The 21,253-nt window shown below is 29.4% G+C and overlaps 1 protein-coding gene and 1 long non-coding RNA gene across 3 annotated transcripts; one reads left to right on the top strand and one right to left on the bottom strand.

Moving 5' to 3' along the window:
* The first annotated feature begins 3,124 nt into the window (after positions 1 to 3,124).
* Positions 3,125 to 4,748, top strand: LOC117169618. Its single transcript, XR_004466689.1, has 4 exons — positions 3,125 to 3,308; positions 3,375 to 3,572; positions 3,720 to 3,839; positions 4,430 to 4,748. It is a non-coding gene; the product is annotated as an uncharacterized LOC117169618 (long non-coding RNA).
* Positions 4,189 to 15,952, bottom strand: LOC117169616 (clavesin-2). 2 transcript variants are annotated; one of them, XM_033356069.1, is made up of 5 exons: positions 15,627 to 15,786; positions 7,803 to 8,196; positions 7,101 to 7,411; positions 6,628 to 6,721; positions 4,189 to 6,542 (listed from the first exon to the last, which is right to left on the bottom strand). In XM_033356069.1, the coding sequence occupies exons 2-5, from the start codon at positions 8,191 to 8,193 to the stop codon at positions 6,391 to 6,393; spliced, it is 948 nt and encodes a 315-aa protein (XP_033211960.1). In that variant the 5' UTR covers positions 8,194 to 8,196; positions 15,627 to 15,786; the 3' UTR covers positions 4,189 to 6,390. The 2 variants fall into 2 exon arrangements, with proteins under 2 accessions (XP_033211960.1, XP_033211959.1); XM_033356068.1 differs by lacking the exon at positions 15,627 to 15,786 and adding an exon at positions 15,820 to 15,952 and having other exon boundaries at positions 4,191 to 6,542.
* Between the last annotated feature and the right edge of the window lie 5,301 nt (positions 15,953 to 21,253).

The following is a 21,253-nucleotide window of genomic DNA, read 5'->3' as shown; positions in this document are numbered from 1 at the left end:
ATATCGAAACAGTCACTCAGTTTCCCATTCACTCTTAAACTCGCTTTGCTACCTGTGTATATTGTTTTTATAGCTTGTAGGATCCATCCATTGACTCCATACCCTTTCAGAACTTCCCAAAGTTTACTTCTATACTTTTCAAAATTTTTTAAATTTTCAAAAAATAGAAAAATTTAAATTTTTTTAGATCCAAAAATTTCAGTCAAAATTTTCACTAGATACCAAATATATTTCAAAACTATTCTAGCCGAATCTTTTGATTAGCCCAAATTTAAAAAAATTAGAGCCTGTATAACCTATCTGTTAAGCGCGAAGCGCGATTATCGCAATGAGCATGTAATAGTCAAGGCCATAGGTACTCTGAGAACCTTCTTTAATGACAAATTAAAAAAAAAGTGTTCAGCTTCACTTAAGAAAAAGGAAAATGATTAAACAACCACAGCAGGGCCCTATTAGGATCAGAAAAAATAAAATGTGATCATTATTTTGCAATGTCAGTATAAGCAGTACCAGACCAAGGTACACAAAAAAATGGTAATAGACATTTGATATAATAGTTTTTAACATAGAATGTAGAAAATTGCGCATTGTGGTCTGTGCACAAATGTGAAGGGCAATGCAAATACCGAGCGTGGAGCGCGAGTACCAACAGTTGCGCGCCCTAGGCGATAACATATAGTATGTTATTAGGTTGTTACAGATGAAATAACCATTTTTTATTTTAGATATATTATGTTACTAGTAGATAATTGAACTGCTGTTTAATCAATGTATACTTAATTTATAGTTACGGAAGTACAAACTTGTAAAATTTAGACATTAGTGGGTTTTTTTTCACGTATCGCACTTTATGGTAATAACGGAAAATCTGAAATTGTCGACACCCTACCATAGAAAATAAAAAATATTTCTTCAAGAAAGTTTTTATTGTTTGAAGAAGGAGAAAGTTAAAGGTAGTAAGTCCAAAAATAATTTTGGAAAAATCGTAAACCATAATCTTCTCAAATATTTGAAATATCATTCGTTAAAGTATAAACTGTGTAATTTTATTCGTAATTTTACATTCCTATCTGTTAATATTTTGGAACATTGTTCAAATAAAAAATAATGCAAATTTCAATTCCTAGTTCTGAAATCTTCTAATATTAAAGGCTGGAATTTCAGAATTTTGAAAAAAAAAATGTTATTGTTTTCCATTTATTCTGTGCAGATTTAATTTCAAATTGTTTAATTACAATGCCTTTAAACTAGAAATTCAACTATTAAACTATTTGGTTGAAAATGTATATATTTGGTTGATAATTTGTCTTTTTTGATATAAACAAAACAAACTATTTTTGTAGTTAAAATTTAAACTATATAGTTGAAAATTTATGTGTTTTGTCGAGAATTTGTCTTTTTTAGTTAAAAATTATTTTTCCTGGTTGAGAATTCAACTTTTTTATAGAAATATCGACTTTTCGCCGTGAAAATTTCACATTTTTTTCTTTATGGAGGGAAAATCTTCCTTAGTTAAAAATGCATCTCTTTTAGTAGAAATTTAATTCTTTTGTTCGTTAAAAATGCCACTGATTGTTTGAAAATGAGGTTGTTTCGGTTGAAGATTCGACTATTTTGGTTAAAAATTCGTCTTTTTTGGTTTATTTCAACTGTTTTTTATTTAAAGTAAAATCTTATGTTGGTCAAAATATTAATTACAATATTACATTTTTTGTTGAGAATTAATTGTTTTTATTAAGAATTCAATTACTTTTTTAATTCATAAGAAACAATAATATATCGTCTTATGTTATTTTTGTATGGCTCATGAAGAAATTCGCGAAACTTTAATCGCCAACAATTATGTATAAAAATTAAGAATTATAAATATTTTATTGATTTATAATGAGTAAAAATCATAATTTGTTATATTTCATCATTAATTAAAGAAAATCGTTACTGATTTAAGTCAGTGTCTCATTTCTCACTGATTCAAATTTTGAGAGTACTGCGTTGCAGTTTATTATTTTATACTTCATTTTACAGTAGTTTATGAAGCTTCTTATATAATTGTGTCAGCAATTGAAACAACATGAAGTCTATCCCCCTGTATGGAAATGCTTTATTTATGATTTTGTAATATAGATAAAAATTAGTGAATTTTAAAAAGCGTGACGGAAAATTACAAAATGATTAATTTTTACCAACTTAGTCTTCAATTTTAAACGAACTATGGAATTGTTTAATTTGTAATGCTTCAAGTTTAAATTATTTAATTTTTAGAAATTCTAATCAGAAATCATATAATTTTAGACGTTTTTAGAATGCATAAGCTTTGAAGGTTTACAATTTTTAAACTCTTGAATTTTGAACGGTAAAAATGACAGTCAATTTTTTATTTTATAAATAAATCTGATTTTTCAGTTTAGAAAAGTATATTCAATCACTTTGAATGTAACTTTATATTATATGGTATAACGGAAACCTGAGCAAGTACACGTTTAGAATATCAGAATCTGCAAATGGTCATTCCATTTTAATGAACCTTACTTAAATATAGTGCTCTATGAAAGACATGTTGGACCAAAAGAATGATTGAAAATTCTTTAAATTTTAGGAGATTCTCTATATTAAACTTTTGGGTTGAATTCTGTTTAATTGTCGAAATTTCTGGCATCCATAATATAATTTTTATGAACGGTATTAGAGACAGAATTATCAAATTTAAAATTATAAAACTTTAAATAAAACATTTTTATATTTTGCTTAGATTTAATATTTTCAGGATGAATGATAATAATAATTATTATTATTCTTTTAATATCAGTTTAAAAAATATTGTTCTCACTGCAGTTTCGATATGGTTCTGGATGCCCTTTCTATTGCATTCGAGCATTTTTTATTAATATTAAGACAGATATAAATCGTTAAAAAAGATGATACTCGCACAAAACCTACTCAACGCTTATTTTCACGAATATATAAATATATGTCTATTTTTTAAACCTCTTTAGTTATTCAAAGGAAGACAACTGAGCTTTCTTTTCAGACAAGAATGAAAAAAAGTTATTCCTACATGCGAAAAAAGTTTTGTTTTATTTTGATATTCACCTTTGAAGGTTAATTTTATTCTTCAAACAATTCTTACCGTAGAGGAAGATTTTTTCATATATGGGCATTAAGAGAGTTATAAATCACCAAAATAGACGCTAGTTGAGATATAATGCCACATTAATAAAAGTTTGGTAAATTTCTAGATTTAAGGTTTTTTAATGTGAAATGCTTTCAATTCATAGAAGCTATGCTGATTTGAATACTCCGATTTTGTAGTAAGTATTCAATAACTAAGTTGAAAATTTTCCCAGGCTGGAAAAGTTAAATTTTTTAAATTTTAGTGTCCTGGAAATATATATTTGCTGACATAAAACTAATCCTACTGTGGAAACGGAAGCACTTGAAGGCGTGGAAGATTCAGCAAATCCGTCGCTTCCAGATCTAGAGGTTATTATTAAAACTGAAATCGAAGATTCAATAGAAGAAAATAATGCATTTTATTCTGATGATCCGCTTGTAGCTGAAGAATCATCTTTGAGGTAATTATGATTCATTATGGTTACTATACAAAATCAACTGTGCTTCACGTTTGTTATTGGATTGCTTTATAATAATAAACCGAAGTTACTAACTGGCTTTTTCTTTTATAAACTTAAATAGATATTTTTATTTTTGGCATTTTATAGAGGAATCCTACGTGAGGACCTAAGAGAATTCCATAACTATGCCTTCGTCAGAATTGAGGAGGGAAATAAATTTGAAACAGGAGAAGAGTTTGTAAATGAAGCGCTACTCAATTTTGATAGGTATATTATTAAAGTTTGATTCACTTAAAAATAAAAAAATTGCAATCAAGGGCAATTTAAAAACGTGACCAGGCTTATTTGCTTAAATGATCAAATATTCCATTTTCATTGTATAAAATTTTTTAATTCTCAATATTCAACATTCTTACTTGAAATTCTTTGACACTAAAAACTTAAATTTGAAACTGATCAATTTTTAAGTGTATAAATATGTAAAGCAGTACATTTTGTAACGTCTCAGTTTAATTATTTTCGAAGATTTAACATTCCAACCATTTTAAATGTTTCGATTTTAAAAAATAAAATTGTTCAGGATTCAAATAAAAAATACTTAGCTGAGTTAAATGTACATTTTTTTTTAGTAAATGCTGAAAAATGGTACGTTGCTAAATTGAAATATATAAATACATTTGGAATTAATGTTTAATTAGGAAGTTTTTATATTGTGAAATTAATGTTACGCGCATTCCATTTTACATTGTGTAAATTTAAGCTTTTTAATATAAAATTATATAGTTTACTAAATTTACACTTTTTACGCTTTATAATTCAAATACATATACTTCTATATAATTCTCCGTTTCTCACAGACTAGAAAAAACAGCTCATCCGAAGAGTTCAAAAAATATTCAGAATGACAAAAGGTCCATGATGGAGTTAAAAGAGGCTTTGTGCATTTCTCAGTGTAATATTAAGGTATGGAAAACGAAATTTTCTTGTTTGCAGAAACGTTACAACTGCCTTTTACAGGAATTTCAGAATCTTGAAAGAGCAGTTAAAAATTTCCGAACCAAAAAAATTGTATCGCACGATGCAGCTGTCAAATTGTTAGAAGCTATATCTAATTCTCTAAAACGAAAAAAGCCTGAAGTCGAAGTCTAAATCTATGTAAATAAAAAAGTTGTGAAATTCACTCAAAATAGTTTTCTCTTCTTGTATATATAAATAATTTAATAAAGAGTTTTTTATAGAAGTCGTCAAATATTTTAAAATGAAATGTTCCCTCTACTAATCAAACCACGCTGTTTTTTTAGATATATTTTCTAAAAAGTTAAACAAGGGATTCCGTCTAATTAAAAATGAATTTATTAGGGAACTAACAATTATAAATATTTTTATTTTCTTCAAATTCATGTTTGCTGCATTTAATTATTTTGAGAATCAATGCATTCGCAGTTCTCGTATTTTCAGATATTATAACTTATATCTTAATGATCTTAAAATGTATCTAAAATTTTCAAATATGTATGTATCTGTTTTCATATCTGTTTGTTCATTATTTGCATCATTTTTGGTGCATTTTTAATAAAAATGAACGATGTAGTTTAACTTTAATTAGTACAAAATGAATAATTGCCTTAAAAATCTAAAAACAATGCAATAATCTATTCATAGTTCGCATGAACTAGTTCTTCTTTCTTTTAAAAAGATTTTAAACGTCGCATATGTTGCACAAAAATATGAATAATTTTTGCTTGTTCAAATCTTTTTACATGACATAAAAGAATAAAATTAATCGCTATTATTTAAATTAAAAAAGAATTCTTGAACTAAGTTACCATGGAGGCTAAAAATATACGATAAAAAAATGTAAATTTACCTGATTAAATACGTCTTCGTAAACAAAAAAAAAGCCTAGAGTGATAAAGTTTCACAGAAAATATATAATCAAAATAAAAAAAAATTAAATGACTCCTTATAAAATAAGTAGTTGAAAATTGAAATCAATTGCATTTTGGATCAAAATGATATTGAAAATAGACACTGACTAGTATTACGGAATTTCCCGTAAAACTAACTGGTCAAGTATATCGCTAGGGCTAGTATTATGGAATTTTCCGTAACGTGAGCCCTGATTGAGCTGGAAAAGGGGTTAGTCTTGCGGAAAATTCCGTAATTTTAGACATTTCGTTGAAAGTACTTTATTTACAATACTATATTATTTACTATCACCATCGTCTGTAATGTACTTGTATTCTTGACTGTGCAAAACTTATTTCTTGAATATATATAGTATATTTATGGTTTAATTACAGCTATAAATTGTAAGTGCTTTTTATAACGTAAGGCACTTTTGTGAATAACGTCTTATTAAAAGAAGGTAACTGATACCACCAGCAGAATGGTTTCTGAGAATCGTTATAAAAATATATCAAAACTTAATCTATCAATATATCTCACACTAACAATAATACACAAAATACGTCTCTTAAAACAAGAAAAATACGAACAAAAACTGAGGCAACCATTTAGAATATTTGTGTTTAACCCAGACGCAAAAGAAAAATATTGCGAAGCTTCAATCAACTTCCAAAGAACCTGATACTGAATCTGATAAATAAACTCTATCAAAACAATGTAAAAAATGTCAATAAGTATAATAAGCTAGTTTTTTTATATGCAAAACTTGTAAATGTGTCAAATATTATTGGAAGATACATGTCTAAAGTATCGCGACTTGACTATTTAATGATTTTAGGAGTTCAAAAGAAAAGAAATATCCATATTCATGAAAACTGTCTTAAAAATAAATTAAATTGAATGTAGCTGTTTAATCTACTTCTAGTTTTCGAAATGAGCCAGGAATCCCACCTAAACCTTCACTTTGTGTGGAACAAGTATCCTTTGGTGATAGTTCGATGTACATGTCATCCAGTGCTTTCAGCTCTTCTCTTTTTGCTCGTAAAATTTTTTTGAATGAATCTGAGAAGATTAGAATTATATAAAATTAAAATACAGTCTATGACTCCTATATTTGGTGAGAATTATATTTGTTATTTTAGCTTACCAATCATTTCCGAAAGGGGAATTTTTCCGCCATATTCTTTTGGCAAAATTTTCGGATTGACAGCCTTTTTGAGATCATCTATACTTTTGTGAATCTGAAATAAAAGTTGACTCATTGTATTTCTCACCTTATTTCTCATCTTTTTTTCGAATTTATTCAGGTGGTTAAGTTAGCAAGTCTAATGTATTTATTAAACTCTTCTTTCTTCAAGCTGTGTAGTCAATATTGCCTCTACAAATTTTGGGCAGCTGTTTCGAAAACGAGATTATTCGCAAGCAAACTTCCTTTTGAGAATTTGAAGTTTTTAAACTTATAAATAAAACAAATTATATAATTAAATGTGTGGAAATTTGAATATTTACATCATTACAATTAGTAATAATTAAATAACAATTTTCACTGTTCAGTTTAAAATTAGGGTAGATGAAGAAAAAAATGAAACTGAATAAAAAAGAATGAGAATTTGAACCTACGTATATACGAGACTTAAGTTTTTCATTGAGAAGAGAGACAGCGAACTCGATGATCTTGGTTGCACAACTAGGGATGTTAATTAAATGGGTTTCTTTGTGACGCATTGGAGTCGTATTTTGAATACACCTTAGCATGTTTCGAATGTCTGTTAAAGACCAAGCACTGAGATGACCCATAGTAAGTCCAGATTCGTCATTTACATGTGTGTATCCTTGAACTTGATTTTCTTCTTCATCCATAAGAGCTTCAACCACAATGCTGTGGGCCCGTGCCATTTGTGCTGAGGTATACTTATAAGGATCAAAACGTCCTTAAAAATAAAAAATTATAATTAAAATGAAACGATTCTGATTTATTGCGACCTTTTATGGCATTTCCACTATATTTTTATTCTTCATCACAGGAGTAGAGACTAATGATAAACAAGAACCTTAATATTAAACTCATGAAAAATTACATTTTTCAAGAAACTTCTGCGATAAAAAATGTAAGTAGGGTAAAAATACCGTAAAAGGCAACAACAATACGGTATTAATTTAAAAATTAAAAAACGCCAAAAATGTTCATTAATTTATTTGTTTTTAAAAGCTATCCAAGAATTCTTCGTTGAAACTTTGAACTTTAATGCTCCATCTTAAAATTCAAAAGTCAAAATTTTGTTATCAACTTTTAAAAACAACTAGGGGGATTTTTATTCTTACCAGCACAAGATAGAATTACTTTTCGCCCATGTTCATCCCTTTCCACAAGTGGAACCAGGTATCCACTATCAATAATAGCCTCAAGATCGGGATCATTAATGTCTAAATTTTGAAACCAGTCAGGGTAGAGTTGTCTCATAGTGAGATATCGCTCTAGCATTTCTTCGGCTAGTGGTAGACTGAATTTCTTCGTTCTGAGGAACCTGAGAAGAAAAACTGCATCCGTTCGACAGTTTTTGATTGAAGGATGTTTTGCTATCCATTCTCGAAATTTTTCTAAGGCCTGTTCCCGTGTGTTAATATCTTCCCTCAATTCGGCCCTTGCAACTACCTGCAGGTCCAGACTTAATCCACATTTGTAATCCAGGTTTTGCTGCGTACCCATTCCCATTGTCTGAAAAATAATGGAAAGAAGCTTTAGATTTGAAAAAATGAATAACATTGAAAATTCTAGATTTTAAATTCAATATTGGATTATTTATGAGTAAGTAACTAACGGAGGATAAAGAGAAAATAAAGGTAAAGCGAACTGGAAGAGGAGACTGGTCAATAAATGGAAAGAAACGATTTAAAGAAACAGTCAAGAATGTCAAATTGGGAGGAGGACGAAGAGATGGAAATAATTATAGCAGAGGTAAAAATATTGTTTGAGGTCGCAGGCAAAGAGAATTTAGTGAAGGATGGGATTGAAGTTTATGGGATGAGGAATGTAAAGACAAGAAGAAGGAAGTGAGAATGGAATTAAAAATGGAGAAAAGGGCAAAGTGACGGAGATGAATAAATGAGAAAAAAGGAGTATACTAAGATGTGTGATAAAAAAGAGGTGGAAAATAAATGGTTTAAAGAAGAGGCGTAGAAGGCTGAAGAAGAAGAGGTATGAAAGGTAGTCAACAGAGAGAGTGATAGGGGCGAGAAAAGAGTAAACCAAGATATCAGATCCTGGAATAGAAAATATATTTCATGGGTGTGATTCCAAATTAAGTCTGCAAATATGAGGGAAAGAGTTAAACTAGTTAAAGGAATGGTGACAAATAATGTGAAATAGAATAGGAAGAGGAGACGGATGGCCAGAGTTATTAAAAGAAGGAGTACTTGATACTGGTAGTGAAAAAATGCAACGGCGAGGAGATTAAAGATTATAGGAGAATGGCGCTAATATCAATATTGTATAAGTTAGATGTAACTGCTTTATCGGAGTGTTTAAAGAAAGAAGTTGAGGAAAAAAAGATAGAACCACCGAATCAAACAGTGCTTATGAAAGGAATGAGGGTGGTAGAAAACATATATGTTTAAACCTATTTGGTAAATAAACGGATTAAAAGGAAGAAAGATTTAAAGGATTTAAAGGCGGCGTTTAACTTATCAAACCGAAACTAGACAAAAATGTTATGAAGGAAAACGGAATAAAGAGAGTATTGGAAATATATATACACTATACACTATACACTGGCATACGCGGACGATAAGTTGTGATGGCAGAGGATGAGGAAGGGTGGCGGGCCAAATTATAGGATTGCGGAAATACTTACATGGGAAAAAGTTTAATCGGAGTTTAGAAAAAAACAAAGATAATGAGGTTTAGATAGGAAAAAATAAGCGAAAAGGAATGGAATGGGAGATGAAAAGGAGTAAAGTTAGAAGAACTCAAGTAATTTAAATATTTGGGATATACCTACCTGATTGAGAGGTTACAAGAGAAGTATGTAAGGTGGGCGACAAGAGTAGATTGGAGGTAGATTTTGGCCAGAAAAAGAGAGGAGAATTAGCGAAAAAGTGTGTCAAGGAGTTAGATGGATGGAGAGAAAGAGAGAGAGAGAGAGCGATAAAATTAACGAGATGGGAAGAACAAGGATACGTGTCCGTTAATAGAAACATTAGGGATGATTAAGGTATAAAAATATAATAGATGGTATTAGTTGATGAAAATGGAAGGAGTATTAGAGTATATTGAGAAAAAGTATGGGGGCAGAGGATGTGGGAAAGAATAGCAATACTCAGATGAAGAAACGATGTAAGGGAAGGGATGTATTGAGAAAAGAAGGAGAACAGAAAGTGCTGAATCTGTGAATATGATAAGGATACATGGGAGCATGTATGGGAGGGTTGTAAGAGAGGAACTGAAGATAAAGGAAGCTGGCAAGATAATTTGGTCAAAATGTTAGACAAAAAAGAATTGAGCGAAAGAGTGGATGAAGGAATTGGAGGGAGTTAGAGGAGCGAATCATATACAATTAAAAATTGAATGTGTTAAACAGCAAAGTCAAGATAGTATTGTATGGTTTGTATAAGTAGATTAAAATCTGAATGTGCTCTCGCTTTCGTTCGCCCGTACATCCAAAATCCTGCTATCTACAAAAGTAAAAATAAGGATCTATAGTCTAGATATAAGAATTTATGCAATATTATAAGAATCTGAGTTCATGTAACCCATATTCCAAATCTTAAAGTCCTAAAATTCAAAATCTCATACTTTTAGAATCTAAAAGTATGAGATTTTCTAAAAATTGAAATTAATGTTTTTTCAATTTTTAATATTCTAAATTTATAATTAGACATATATATGAGGTATATGTAAACTTGAAAAAATATCAATTTCAATCATTTAATTTTAAATATCGAGTCGCAAGCTTGAAAGATTTCGAGTTTAATCTTCTAATTAGAGCATTTCCAAAGTTAAACCACTTTTTATTTCAAAGGTATCACATCAAGTTCTCTAAATAAAACTTCTTGAACGTTAAATTCTTGGAACTGTACATTTCTTTACTTCGATTTTTTATATAAAAATGCTTTTACCTTGGAATTGACAAATTTTAAACCAAAATAAGTCTTTAAACTAAAAAGAATATGTAAAGTACCCTCATTTTAATTCCTTGCAATTCAACGAAATGTTGTACTATAATGAAAAAGTTTTGGTAGAAAATTCAAGTAATTTTAATTTGTATGACTCCCATTTTGTTGTTATGAAATTGCAAGTGCTTGTTACTTTCTGATTAGTTAATTTTTAAATCGACTGCTTTGGAGTCATGAAATTTAGAATGTTTTATTTAAAAATACTCACGCAGAAAAGTGCTTACCACTGAAAATATTTTTTCTCAAGATTTGAGTGGCTGCCCTGAACCTATTGATATGCTTATCATAATAAAAAAATTGTAATTCCTACACCGAGAGAATTTTCGGAAGATCAATTCACGGCACTGTTCCTTGATTTTATCACGCTTTGCCGCGAGAACTAAGGTCTCGTAAACCTTGCTTTTAAAGCATAGATGTCGACGTTTTAGGCATTAGGCCACGCTCCTTTGCTCTCAGGTCTCGCATTCTATGCGTTTAGATTATAGAGTCCGCGACTTTAAAGAACGTAAAATTTGCAGTTTTAGAATTACGCGCTTCCATGGCGCAAAGATTCCTTATGGCTTGAGGAAATTACCAGAGTTATATCATTTACACAATTACAAAAAACAAACGAAAATGAAAATTTTAAACCAAACAACGCACGATATGAAAAAAACTCAGAGGAAGAAAGACATTGCATTTTAAACCCCCTATAAGATTATCGAATCAAAAATTCCATTTTGCGGTAACACTATGCAAGATATGCCAAAATGTGATCAGACATAAATTTTGCATCCAAAAAGGTCTACAAATGTATTATTCTTCATTTTTTGATAGAACCCGTAGTTTTTGTTTTACCCGTATAAATCCTCATTATAAATAGAAAAATTCAATTTTCACACAATCGACACAAGTTATGAAAAAAATTAATTGACAAAAGTTGTTCAATCAAAAAGAATCTACAAATTCTTAATTTTTAGTTACACCTTCAACTTCTTGCAATTCGATAAAAACATTTTTACAATGGATTTCAATCAGATCTTCTGATACGGTGAAAAAATAGCTTTAGAATGAGCACAAGAACACTAAGAAATTTCGACTATTTCAGAAGTTATTCAACATTTTAAAAATAATTTAAATTCACACTATTTTGCAATATTTACTTTAAAAATAGACAAATGGGCTTCAACCTCGGCTTATTTATACAGAATTTCGAGAGCAATCAACCATTGAAACATTCATTTTTTTAGCTCTGGTATAATTAAAATTAAGAGAACTTTATCGGGGCCATCCATATAACACGTGGACACTTTAGGGGTCGAGGGGGGTATAGCAAAATTCCACGCTTGTCCATGAGGGCGGGGGTGTCGGGCTAGATTCCGCGTGGACACACATTTCCCTAAATCTGCGGAAAATATACTGAAATGAGACACATGGTATACTCTCTAGGTATACTCGAACTTTTATATTGTGCTCGCGCACAATATAATTTATACATTATTATTATCATTTATGATTGAGAAAGTATTAGAATTGTGCGAAATTTGACACCACAGTTTTTCAACGGATCTCCACGCTTCGAGATCCCCTGAATCCGAAAATCAAGTTTTTACGATGGCGTCTGTCTGTCTGTCCGTCAGTAAACACGACAACTAAAAAAAAAAAAAAAATAAACGGATCAAATCCATTTTTGGAAAACTGTTTGCAGGTCCTGAAAGAAAGGACGAGTTCGTTAACCAACCATTTTTGATAAGGATTCAAAAAGTGAGCGCATTTTGAAAATTTTTGAGGCCATTTTTTTTTAATTTGAAAATTCTATGTACGGATATTTATAGTATTAAAATGGAAAAACAATTTATCTTAATGACTTTTTTCGGTAAAAAGAAAAAATCTTAGAGTTATAGCATTTTCAAAAATTTTTAAATCAACCGAAATTCCAAATTTTAAGCCAAATAACTTATTCGTCGAAAATCGAAACTTCAAATTTTGTCTGCACAAAAAATAATAAAAAATAAAAAATTCCATTTTGTGCTCAAAATATACAGGATACGAAAAAAGTTGAATTACCAAAAATTGTTATCCCCAAAAAGATCTACGATTCCGTTAAGAATCACTTCGTCATAGGACACGTACTTTTTGTTTTGTTCGTGAAAATTAATTACAAATGTCTGTCGAAAATCGAGCGCGCAGCGCAAGTGTAACGATGAGAATGTGTACCTCAAAGCCTACAGAGCTTTGAGAAACTTAATCTTTAACTACACTTAATTAAGTAGACAATTCAGAATATGAAGTTGCATACAAATACTGCAATCTAAAAGAAATCTTTTTAATAAAGTTTTATTCAAGCATTCCAAATGCAAAGCAGAAATATCCGAGCACGAAGCGCGAGGCACCTCATTATCGAGCGCGAAGCGCGAGATTCAACAGAAGCGCGCCATACGTGCGCTCAAACTTGCGAGCCGCGCGCATAGCGCGTTATGAGAATGTGCCCGCGAAGTGGGAATATTTTTATTATCATTTTAATTGTAATTTTTTAAGGACTTTTTGTTTGAAATTCAAATCATGTTTAAGCTCAAGTTCCCAAGCTAATCCTAATTTTTTCAACCAATTCATCGCTTCTCTTGGACTCCGTGCTTTTGAAGACTAAGAATATCTATATTTTCATAAAATATGTCTACGTAGACAAAGTACAGGGGGGGGGGGGGTCAAAAAGTGGTGAAAAATCGTCCACGTGGTATATGGATGGCCCCTTAATCATTCATAAAAAAAGAGGTGTACGAAAATTGTTTACACTCCCTGTATATAATTGTGGAGAACACTTCGACCGGGAGTTGTTTTAACTTTTTTATGACTCATTTAGTTTTTATTTTTGTAGAACTTTTTTAGTACAATTTTTTATTTCTATAAAAACTATGCACTCATCAAGTATGCTTAATTATTTATGAACTCGTCCCAGACCAATAAATTATTGATATACATTATCGATTCCACTGAAAAGAAAGAAATTCCAAAAAACTGATTAATTTTTGGTATTAAGAAGATTTTGAATAGTGACTTCCTGCAAAGTTAATGGGATTTCGACAAACATAACGAATCACTCGTGTAATTCTTGAATAGAGTTGTTCAAATTTATGCAGAATACTGATGGATCTTTGTTTGCAATGGGAAATCGTCATTTTCAAGGTCTCTAATTGCCAACCGTTTTCTGTGTTTTACATTATGTCAATTGTTAATTATTATTTACAAACTTCTAGAGGGAGGTGTATTTTTTCTTATTTTTACTTTAGTAAGAATTTAATTTTAATTTAATAATGTCAAATTTGATTCTCTTACATCCTGGGACATATTTTGCTGTAAAATTTGTTAATTTACAAATGTATTACATTTCTAATCTTAAAATTTTAGACAAAATTGAAAGTGAATCTTAAAATAGTTGTCGATTTAATTATTACTGCTCAAGAAATATAAGAATCAAATTACATTTATGAACCCTGACATTTCCTTCTTTTAAAGAGAAGTAATTTTTTGTTCCAAATCAATATCCGAAAAAAAACTTACGTCAGAGAGATGAGCCGTTAATATTTTTTTAAGCAGCGCTCTACCTGATTAGGAAATTCGTAAGCGTGCGTACAAAAATGAAAGTAAGACGGGATCAGCAAACATAAGGTAGTGAGCAGATGTATTTCCGTTACATATAGTTATATATATATATATATATATATATTGGATCGGCAGCTTTCTATTTTTGTTGCTCAAGTTAAAAGTATTTAAAAAAATAAAATTTAAAAGTTCGACAATCAAACCCGTTATTTGCAATTCGCCTATGAGTCAACTCTACAAATATTAATATCATTATCTATATATTATGTATGTAAGGAGCTATAAGAACTTTTTCCCCCTTTTCGGAAACTAGCAAAATAGGTATATCTTATCAAGTTTTAGAAATAAATTTAGGGCAAAATTACTTTCTTCGTGTTCTCTATTTTTCGAAATATCGTATAATTTATTTATTTAAAGTATTTCTACCTATATTAGCTTGAATTTTGTTATTTAAGTTTTTCTGTTAAAAATGTGTTTCTATTAAAGAACATGAAAGAAATTGGCTCTTTCTTGCAATGCCTTTGAGAAGAAAGTTCGGTCGACTTGTTAGTACCATATAGTGAAAGTAACAGTTACGTCGTCTTGTACCAATATCAGGAGAAATGAAATAAACAAAGCTTTCTGAAGATTCATATCTCAGTTTGCAATTTATAATTACAACACAATTTGCAAATATTTATTCAAATGAATCCATTAGAATTTCTTATGGGGTTTTTATGAAGGCAACCCAATATGATTAATTAGAATTTCGAAATTATGTAGTAATTTTTCCATAGAATCTGGTTGCTAATATTTATTTAAGACTCATAATACAATGATAATTCGACTATATAATTTTTTTTTAGTTCAGGAGAAGTATCTACCAAGAAATATGTTTAATCTCTCATTTAATTATTCTCCAACTTATCGTACAAAATCAAGGACAAATACTTCAATTCTGATTAACGAATACTGAATACTATCATTCTCAGTTTCTTTCCTTCCGAGGATGTGCATGTCCCACTTTTAGTATTGCATTTACTGTGAAGTAAGTAGTTAACTGCAATCATACTAAAAATAAAGCTTTCAGCATGTCTTTTTCTTTTGTGCAAATAATACTTCTCCTTATAGATATTTCTTCTTCTTTAAATATAATTTGTACATTTTTCAAAATCCTAACAAAATCACTTGACAAGATATTCTTTTTATTCTCAGATGAAAAAGTTATATATAGTTCATATATAGTGTACAAAGCACTGATGCTTTTCATTTGTTTTATACAGAAAAATCTATAAAGCAAATAAAAAATAGCATTGTCTTTTATATACTACATATAAACTACATATATCATTTTCACTTCAAATTCTCTCTTGAATTTCATTTTTATTATAAATAAAGTCTCCTAAACTATATTACCTTTTTTTATCTAATCGCTACATATGTAACAATGCCCATAAATACGATTGATGCACTTTCACTCTCAGCAGAGAAAAAAATATATTTACGCACTACTGAATAAGTATTATTTTTAATTTTAGTTATAGTTGAAGAAACTTGTTTAGTTTTAAATTCAAGGGTATTTTAATAATTTTTCACATTTTTAACACACCTGCAGTACCAGGTTCCTCCGGCGAGAGTAAAGTGACGGGCGAGAGTCTGGTGGTGACTGCTGGGTTAGTTGAAGAGAAGTAACCCGATTGCTTAGGCGGCTGATCAATTTAAGACTTTAAGAGGGGATTGTCCCGATAAGAGTGTTATGGAATTCTGTCCTCTATTTATGACATAAAAGCATAACTTGCACTTACGAAAAAATTATTTTAATGATAGCATTCAACTCTTTATTATCCCGAGAAAACTCTTAACTTTCAGTTTTATAAAGCTTCTGATGGAAGAAATTTCTCCAAGAAAGTACATTTCTACAACGTGATTGTCTCAATTTTAAACAATATGCCATTATTTTATTATTATTGAAACAACTTTTCTTAGTAGTTTTTGAAGGGTTTAAAATCGTGAATTTAGTATTTTGAAAGGATTTTTACGTGTCCACAACAGACATTTTGTTCATAATTTCAAAATAATGGCATATTTTGGCGATTTTTTGTTTAAATCTTTATGACTTGTCATCTAAGGTACTGCAGTTTTCTATGTGGACTCTGATGAGGTTTATTGATATTTTTTTACCCGCATTTTTTTTTGCTGACCTGATAATCGTATGCCAATCATGCGGACCAAGCCACATTTGTATTCAAAGGAATTTTATTTCGAAAAATGGAATTTTCTAAATTTCCTTACAAGTAACAGATTTGACAAAATTCTAGGAAAATGACTTGGATAAAACTAACAGAATATCTTCTTTACATAAGCACTTTAAATTGAAAAGAAACATTGCATAAGCCTAAATACTGGGTTATTCCATTTAAGCAACTTTCCATGTTTTCAAAACTTATCTTGGAATATAATGAACTTGATTATAATATTAGGATAATATAAAATATATTGTATTCTATATTATATTATAGATGTTATGATAATATAAATAATATAATATATAATGATCAAGGTTTTTCAGTTCATGTTGCAAAACCAATGAATGTTAATCATGGAATAATGGAGAAACTTTGAATTTGTTTATAAATATTGTTTAAATAATAATAATAATAATAAACACTTTTTTAAATTAGAAAAATATGACAAGAAGGAATAATTGGCAAGACACTTCTTGTTGATACCACAAAAAAATATTTACAATGGAAAAATGGTCAAACTGTAAATTTGTTTCTAATACTTTTTAAAAAGTAAGATTTTTTTATACAAATTTTTCAAATCATAAATTTTTCTTGTCCATTAGCAAATTATCATAGCAAAAGTTATTGGCAATATATTTTTAGATGAGTTAACTACGAAAATCAAGAAAATGTAGCCTATTTTTGAAAAAAATGGTCAAAATGTGCACTTATTGGTCAAAATTGTTTCAATTATTATTAATAATAATGTTTATATTTTTATTTGTTTCCGAAAAAAATTGGACATATTCTTGGAATAATGTCACAAATTTTAAATAGTTTGTAAATATTGTTTAAATAATTGACAGTTGTTAAAAAAAAAGTACAATAAGGAGTCATTGGTAAACCATTTCTGATTGATTCAGAGAAAAAATTGAGCCTATTCCTTGTGACATACGAAAACTGTATATTTGTCCACAAAAAGTGTTTAAATAATTATGAAACAGCAGCCAGGTTTTAATTAATCGAAATTCTTTTCTTAATCTTGCCTACTGAAAATCAGTGCTACTAATTACACTGACTTAAGCTCTTGTTCAGTCAATTTGGAGATCTTAAAAAATTACATCTAAAAAGTTGGTAAGAAATATTGTTTATTTTGTTGTTAGATAGAAAAATTTGGTTTGGTCTAAGTGAATTTTCTGCACCCACTCGTTATACCTGAAAGCCATAAGGTCAATTAAAAAAAAAACATCAAAATTCATTAAAAATTGGCTTGTAGACAGACTTTTATCCACAAAACGTGTTTTTGTCCGATTTTTCGATACGGATACTGTAACCGGTCACGATACAATACTGAACCGAGAAATATGTTTCTAAATAACTGATACCTGACTCTTCAAATGCGGATATTCATTTCCGCCGTTCTTGGCAATTAATATGTGAATTTGTGTTGTAAAAGAAAATGAATAAATCAGATTGTACAATTTATATGAAATGAAATTTCTACACGGAAATATAGTATAGATACATATGTATATTTTTGCGATCCTTCATTCACTTTCTTTCCGAGACTTCCATGTTGCTTTCTCCAAGGATCGAATCCTCCATCGCTTCGTTGATCAAGAGAATCGTTTTTGTAAGATTTTTTTATCTATCTTGCCTTATAGAGAAATCATGAACTTATTTTTTGTTCGATACGTTCCTGACGTGTTACAGTATTTTTATTTCGCAAAATTAATTGTAAGAATATCAAACCAAACAAAGAAGATTGGAATTCAAAGTCGAAAAGAATTCAAATAAAGATTAAAACTAAAAGAGAGAAAAATGAAGATATCAGAAATAACTCAAATGAATAAAAAAATGTCAATAAGTTCTTGAAGTCTGAGTTTTTAAACTGTTTATCTGAATACGAAATTAAGGTTTTATTATTAAATTATATAACTGCCTAATATTGGATTGACATAAGGACTATTAATATAATTTTTTCTGGTCTTCAAAACTCTAATTCGTTCTTTTATTTTTATGACTGATTGTGTTTCTTAATTTTTAGGTTGTAAAGAAAAAATGTAAAAAGACCATGCATAATTCAAAACACACCAATCGATGAGAGACCATTTTCTTTTCAAATGATAATGAGATATTAAAGTGAATCGTAATGGTTTAGAAAAAATTATTTTTATGACTTCTCGGAACGTTAATTTTTTCTTTTACTATTTTATTTCTCCATATTATATTTCCATCTTAAGTCTAATGTTTTAATAGAATTACCATTTTAAATGATTTTTAATATTCTAAGGTTAAAAACTAAACTTTATTTTAGACTGAGGAAATAATAATTTTGGTTGTTTTTATTTCCAGGGGCTAAGTAAATAAGGCAAGTTAGTCATTTAAAATTGAAAAAATCTTAATTTAGAAATATCCAAACTGAAAGAAAAATTCATTTTGTCTATTCTAAATTGAATAATAGGAGATAAATATTATGAGTGAAATATAAAACTCTTCTTTATGTCAAGTTGACAAATTTAAATTATTTAGAAATAATATTTGCAGTCCAATCGACTGCATTTTCCTTATCTATCTATTTTTTATGAGAATAAGAAAAAATTATTTTACTAGAATTGTTAGGCCATTCACATGGACTTCGCACTACACAAATCTGTTCGCTGTTGTTAAAATGCTTCTTTCTTTTGACAATAATTGTGTACGTACTTTGTTAAAATCAAAAAGGATTTAAATGCACCACAGGAATTTAGGAAACCCATTCTGTTCCACAGAGTTCACTTTCTCCCATTTATTCTTTTTATTGTACCCTTTATTTAACAATCTGAAAGTTATTCTCTTATGATAAAATAATATTTTTTATTTTCTTTCTTTGAAATTTAAACGAAAATTTCTATTTGCGAAGTATAGGGTTCCTGAAAATCAAATTAGAAATGTATAAGTATTATATTATTTATGTATAAAATCATGCATTGCTTCTTAAATGCTTATATAACAAAATGTTTTGATCTCGTTCACAATAAAAAGTATATTTTAGACGAAGAAACCAATGAAGATAACTAAAAATTCTAATAATTTCTTAGATATTGAAAAATAAAATAAGTTTCAAGATGTCGTGAGAGTGGTTTGATCTTAAACTTCATAGTATATTTTCCTGTCGAAACATATAATGGTTTTTACAACGGTGTCAGAAAACTTACTAAGGTGTGTCTTCAGATCGTATTTTTCTTTTAATTAAATTGTCTCTTGAGATTAAGTGAATGATGAGAGGAAGATGCAATTTTTATACTTTTGCCTACTTTCTCTTATGAAAAATTGTCTTTAACAATGAAGAATTTTTCTGGAAAAAGTATAAGCAAGTGTGCTTTCAAAAAAGGAAGTGGATGAGACAAAGATGCTATGAAGTACATATGTATAACGAAGCCTTGGAACTTGTGCCACAACTTTCACCATCAAAAGATATTCTCCTTCACTCAATCGATTACACAATAAGTGAGAATTAGCGTTTCAGATGAATGGGTTACATTATTTTTGGATCGTTTTAATAAACTAAGTTTTCATGACTGAATTTCTTTAGGCTTACTTAGTTTTAATAAATATATTTCAAATTTAAATCAAAAATAGAAATAAAACTTGATGCTTCTTTCGGAAAATAATGTGTGACAGGAGCATGTCTAACAGTGTCAGACATATTCCTGTCTTCATTATTCGTTATACAATTAAACAATGTTCTCCTTTCCCTATTTTTTAATCTTGTTTTTATGTTCCTACTGTTTTAATCCTGAGTGTAGATTTTAAAAGCTTGTTATTTTAACATAAATTGTATAAGGATAATTTGGGAATTTTTCTTGGTAACTGAAAAAATGCCAACTAAAATAGGTCGCTAAACTAAAGGAAATAATTTCAAACAAAATTTGTATTGTTCTAAATTTCATACATAAGTATTTTCTCTAATTTACAAATTAAAAAGATAATATTTTTCAATTAAGTGGTCATTTATAACAATAAATGGTGGATATTCCTAAAACACCAAAACATTTTATCCTTATTTTTCGAATCTGTTTAAAAATGCTGGCAGTGAGATTACTATCATAGCAATACATGAACTATATAGTGCACTGTTCGTTTGTCGGTTTATCGGGACTGCTGAACTTTCTCCACTGACCTTAAAAACCGACACAAAACTTGCCGTGAAGAAAGTGCATCGCCCTGCACTTTTCGTCGAAAAAGAGTTTTTAGAATGTTCATCACTAAGTAATTAGGCAAGCGCCTGCAGTTTCTTACTTTTATTCCCTTCTACTGACTGTAATTTTTACAATCTCATTCATGACAGTGTAGTTTAATCGTCCAATTTTTCTATCTTTAGTTCTTGAGGCATCTTTACGTTTCTGTACACACAAAGTCCAGAAATCATAACATTTTGTTGGTGCCTGCCTGTATGTCTGTATGTATGGTTACATGAATTTTGTAGCCACGGCAACTTTTGAAGGATCTGTCCAATAGAATCAGCCTTTAATACACTTATTTAGGATCCCAATCAAGTTCGTTAACAAAATATTTCCGAAAAGAATAAAAAAATTAAGAGCGTTTTCAAAATTTGAAGAAAAAAAACATTTAAGAATGTTAGAAATATTTTCAAAGATTCTCCCAGGAAAAAGGAATCCATTGAAAATACGGCTCTGTGAAATGCGTATCTGTCATTTGCAGATTCAGAAAGTTAAAATAGAATCGGTTTGCGACCATGTGAATCGGTCATTTTCTCAAGCAGCTTCGAATCTGCATGTACTGCAATGACCATTTCAAGCAAGGTGATATTGAATC

This window comes from Belonocnema kinseyi, chromosome 3 (genome assembly GCF_010883055.1).
Source record: "Belonocnema kinseyi isolate 2016_QV_RU_SX_M_011 chromosome 3, B_treatae_v1, whole genome shotgun sequence".
Lineage (NCBI taxonomy): Eukaryota > Metazoa > Arthropoda > Insecta > Hymenoptera > Cynipidae > Belonocnema > Belonocnema kinseyi.
Note: the sequence above shows the minus strand (reverse complement) of the source record. Positions and strands in the feature narration are given on the sequence as shown.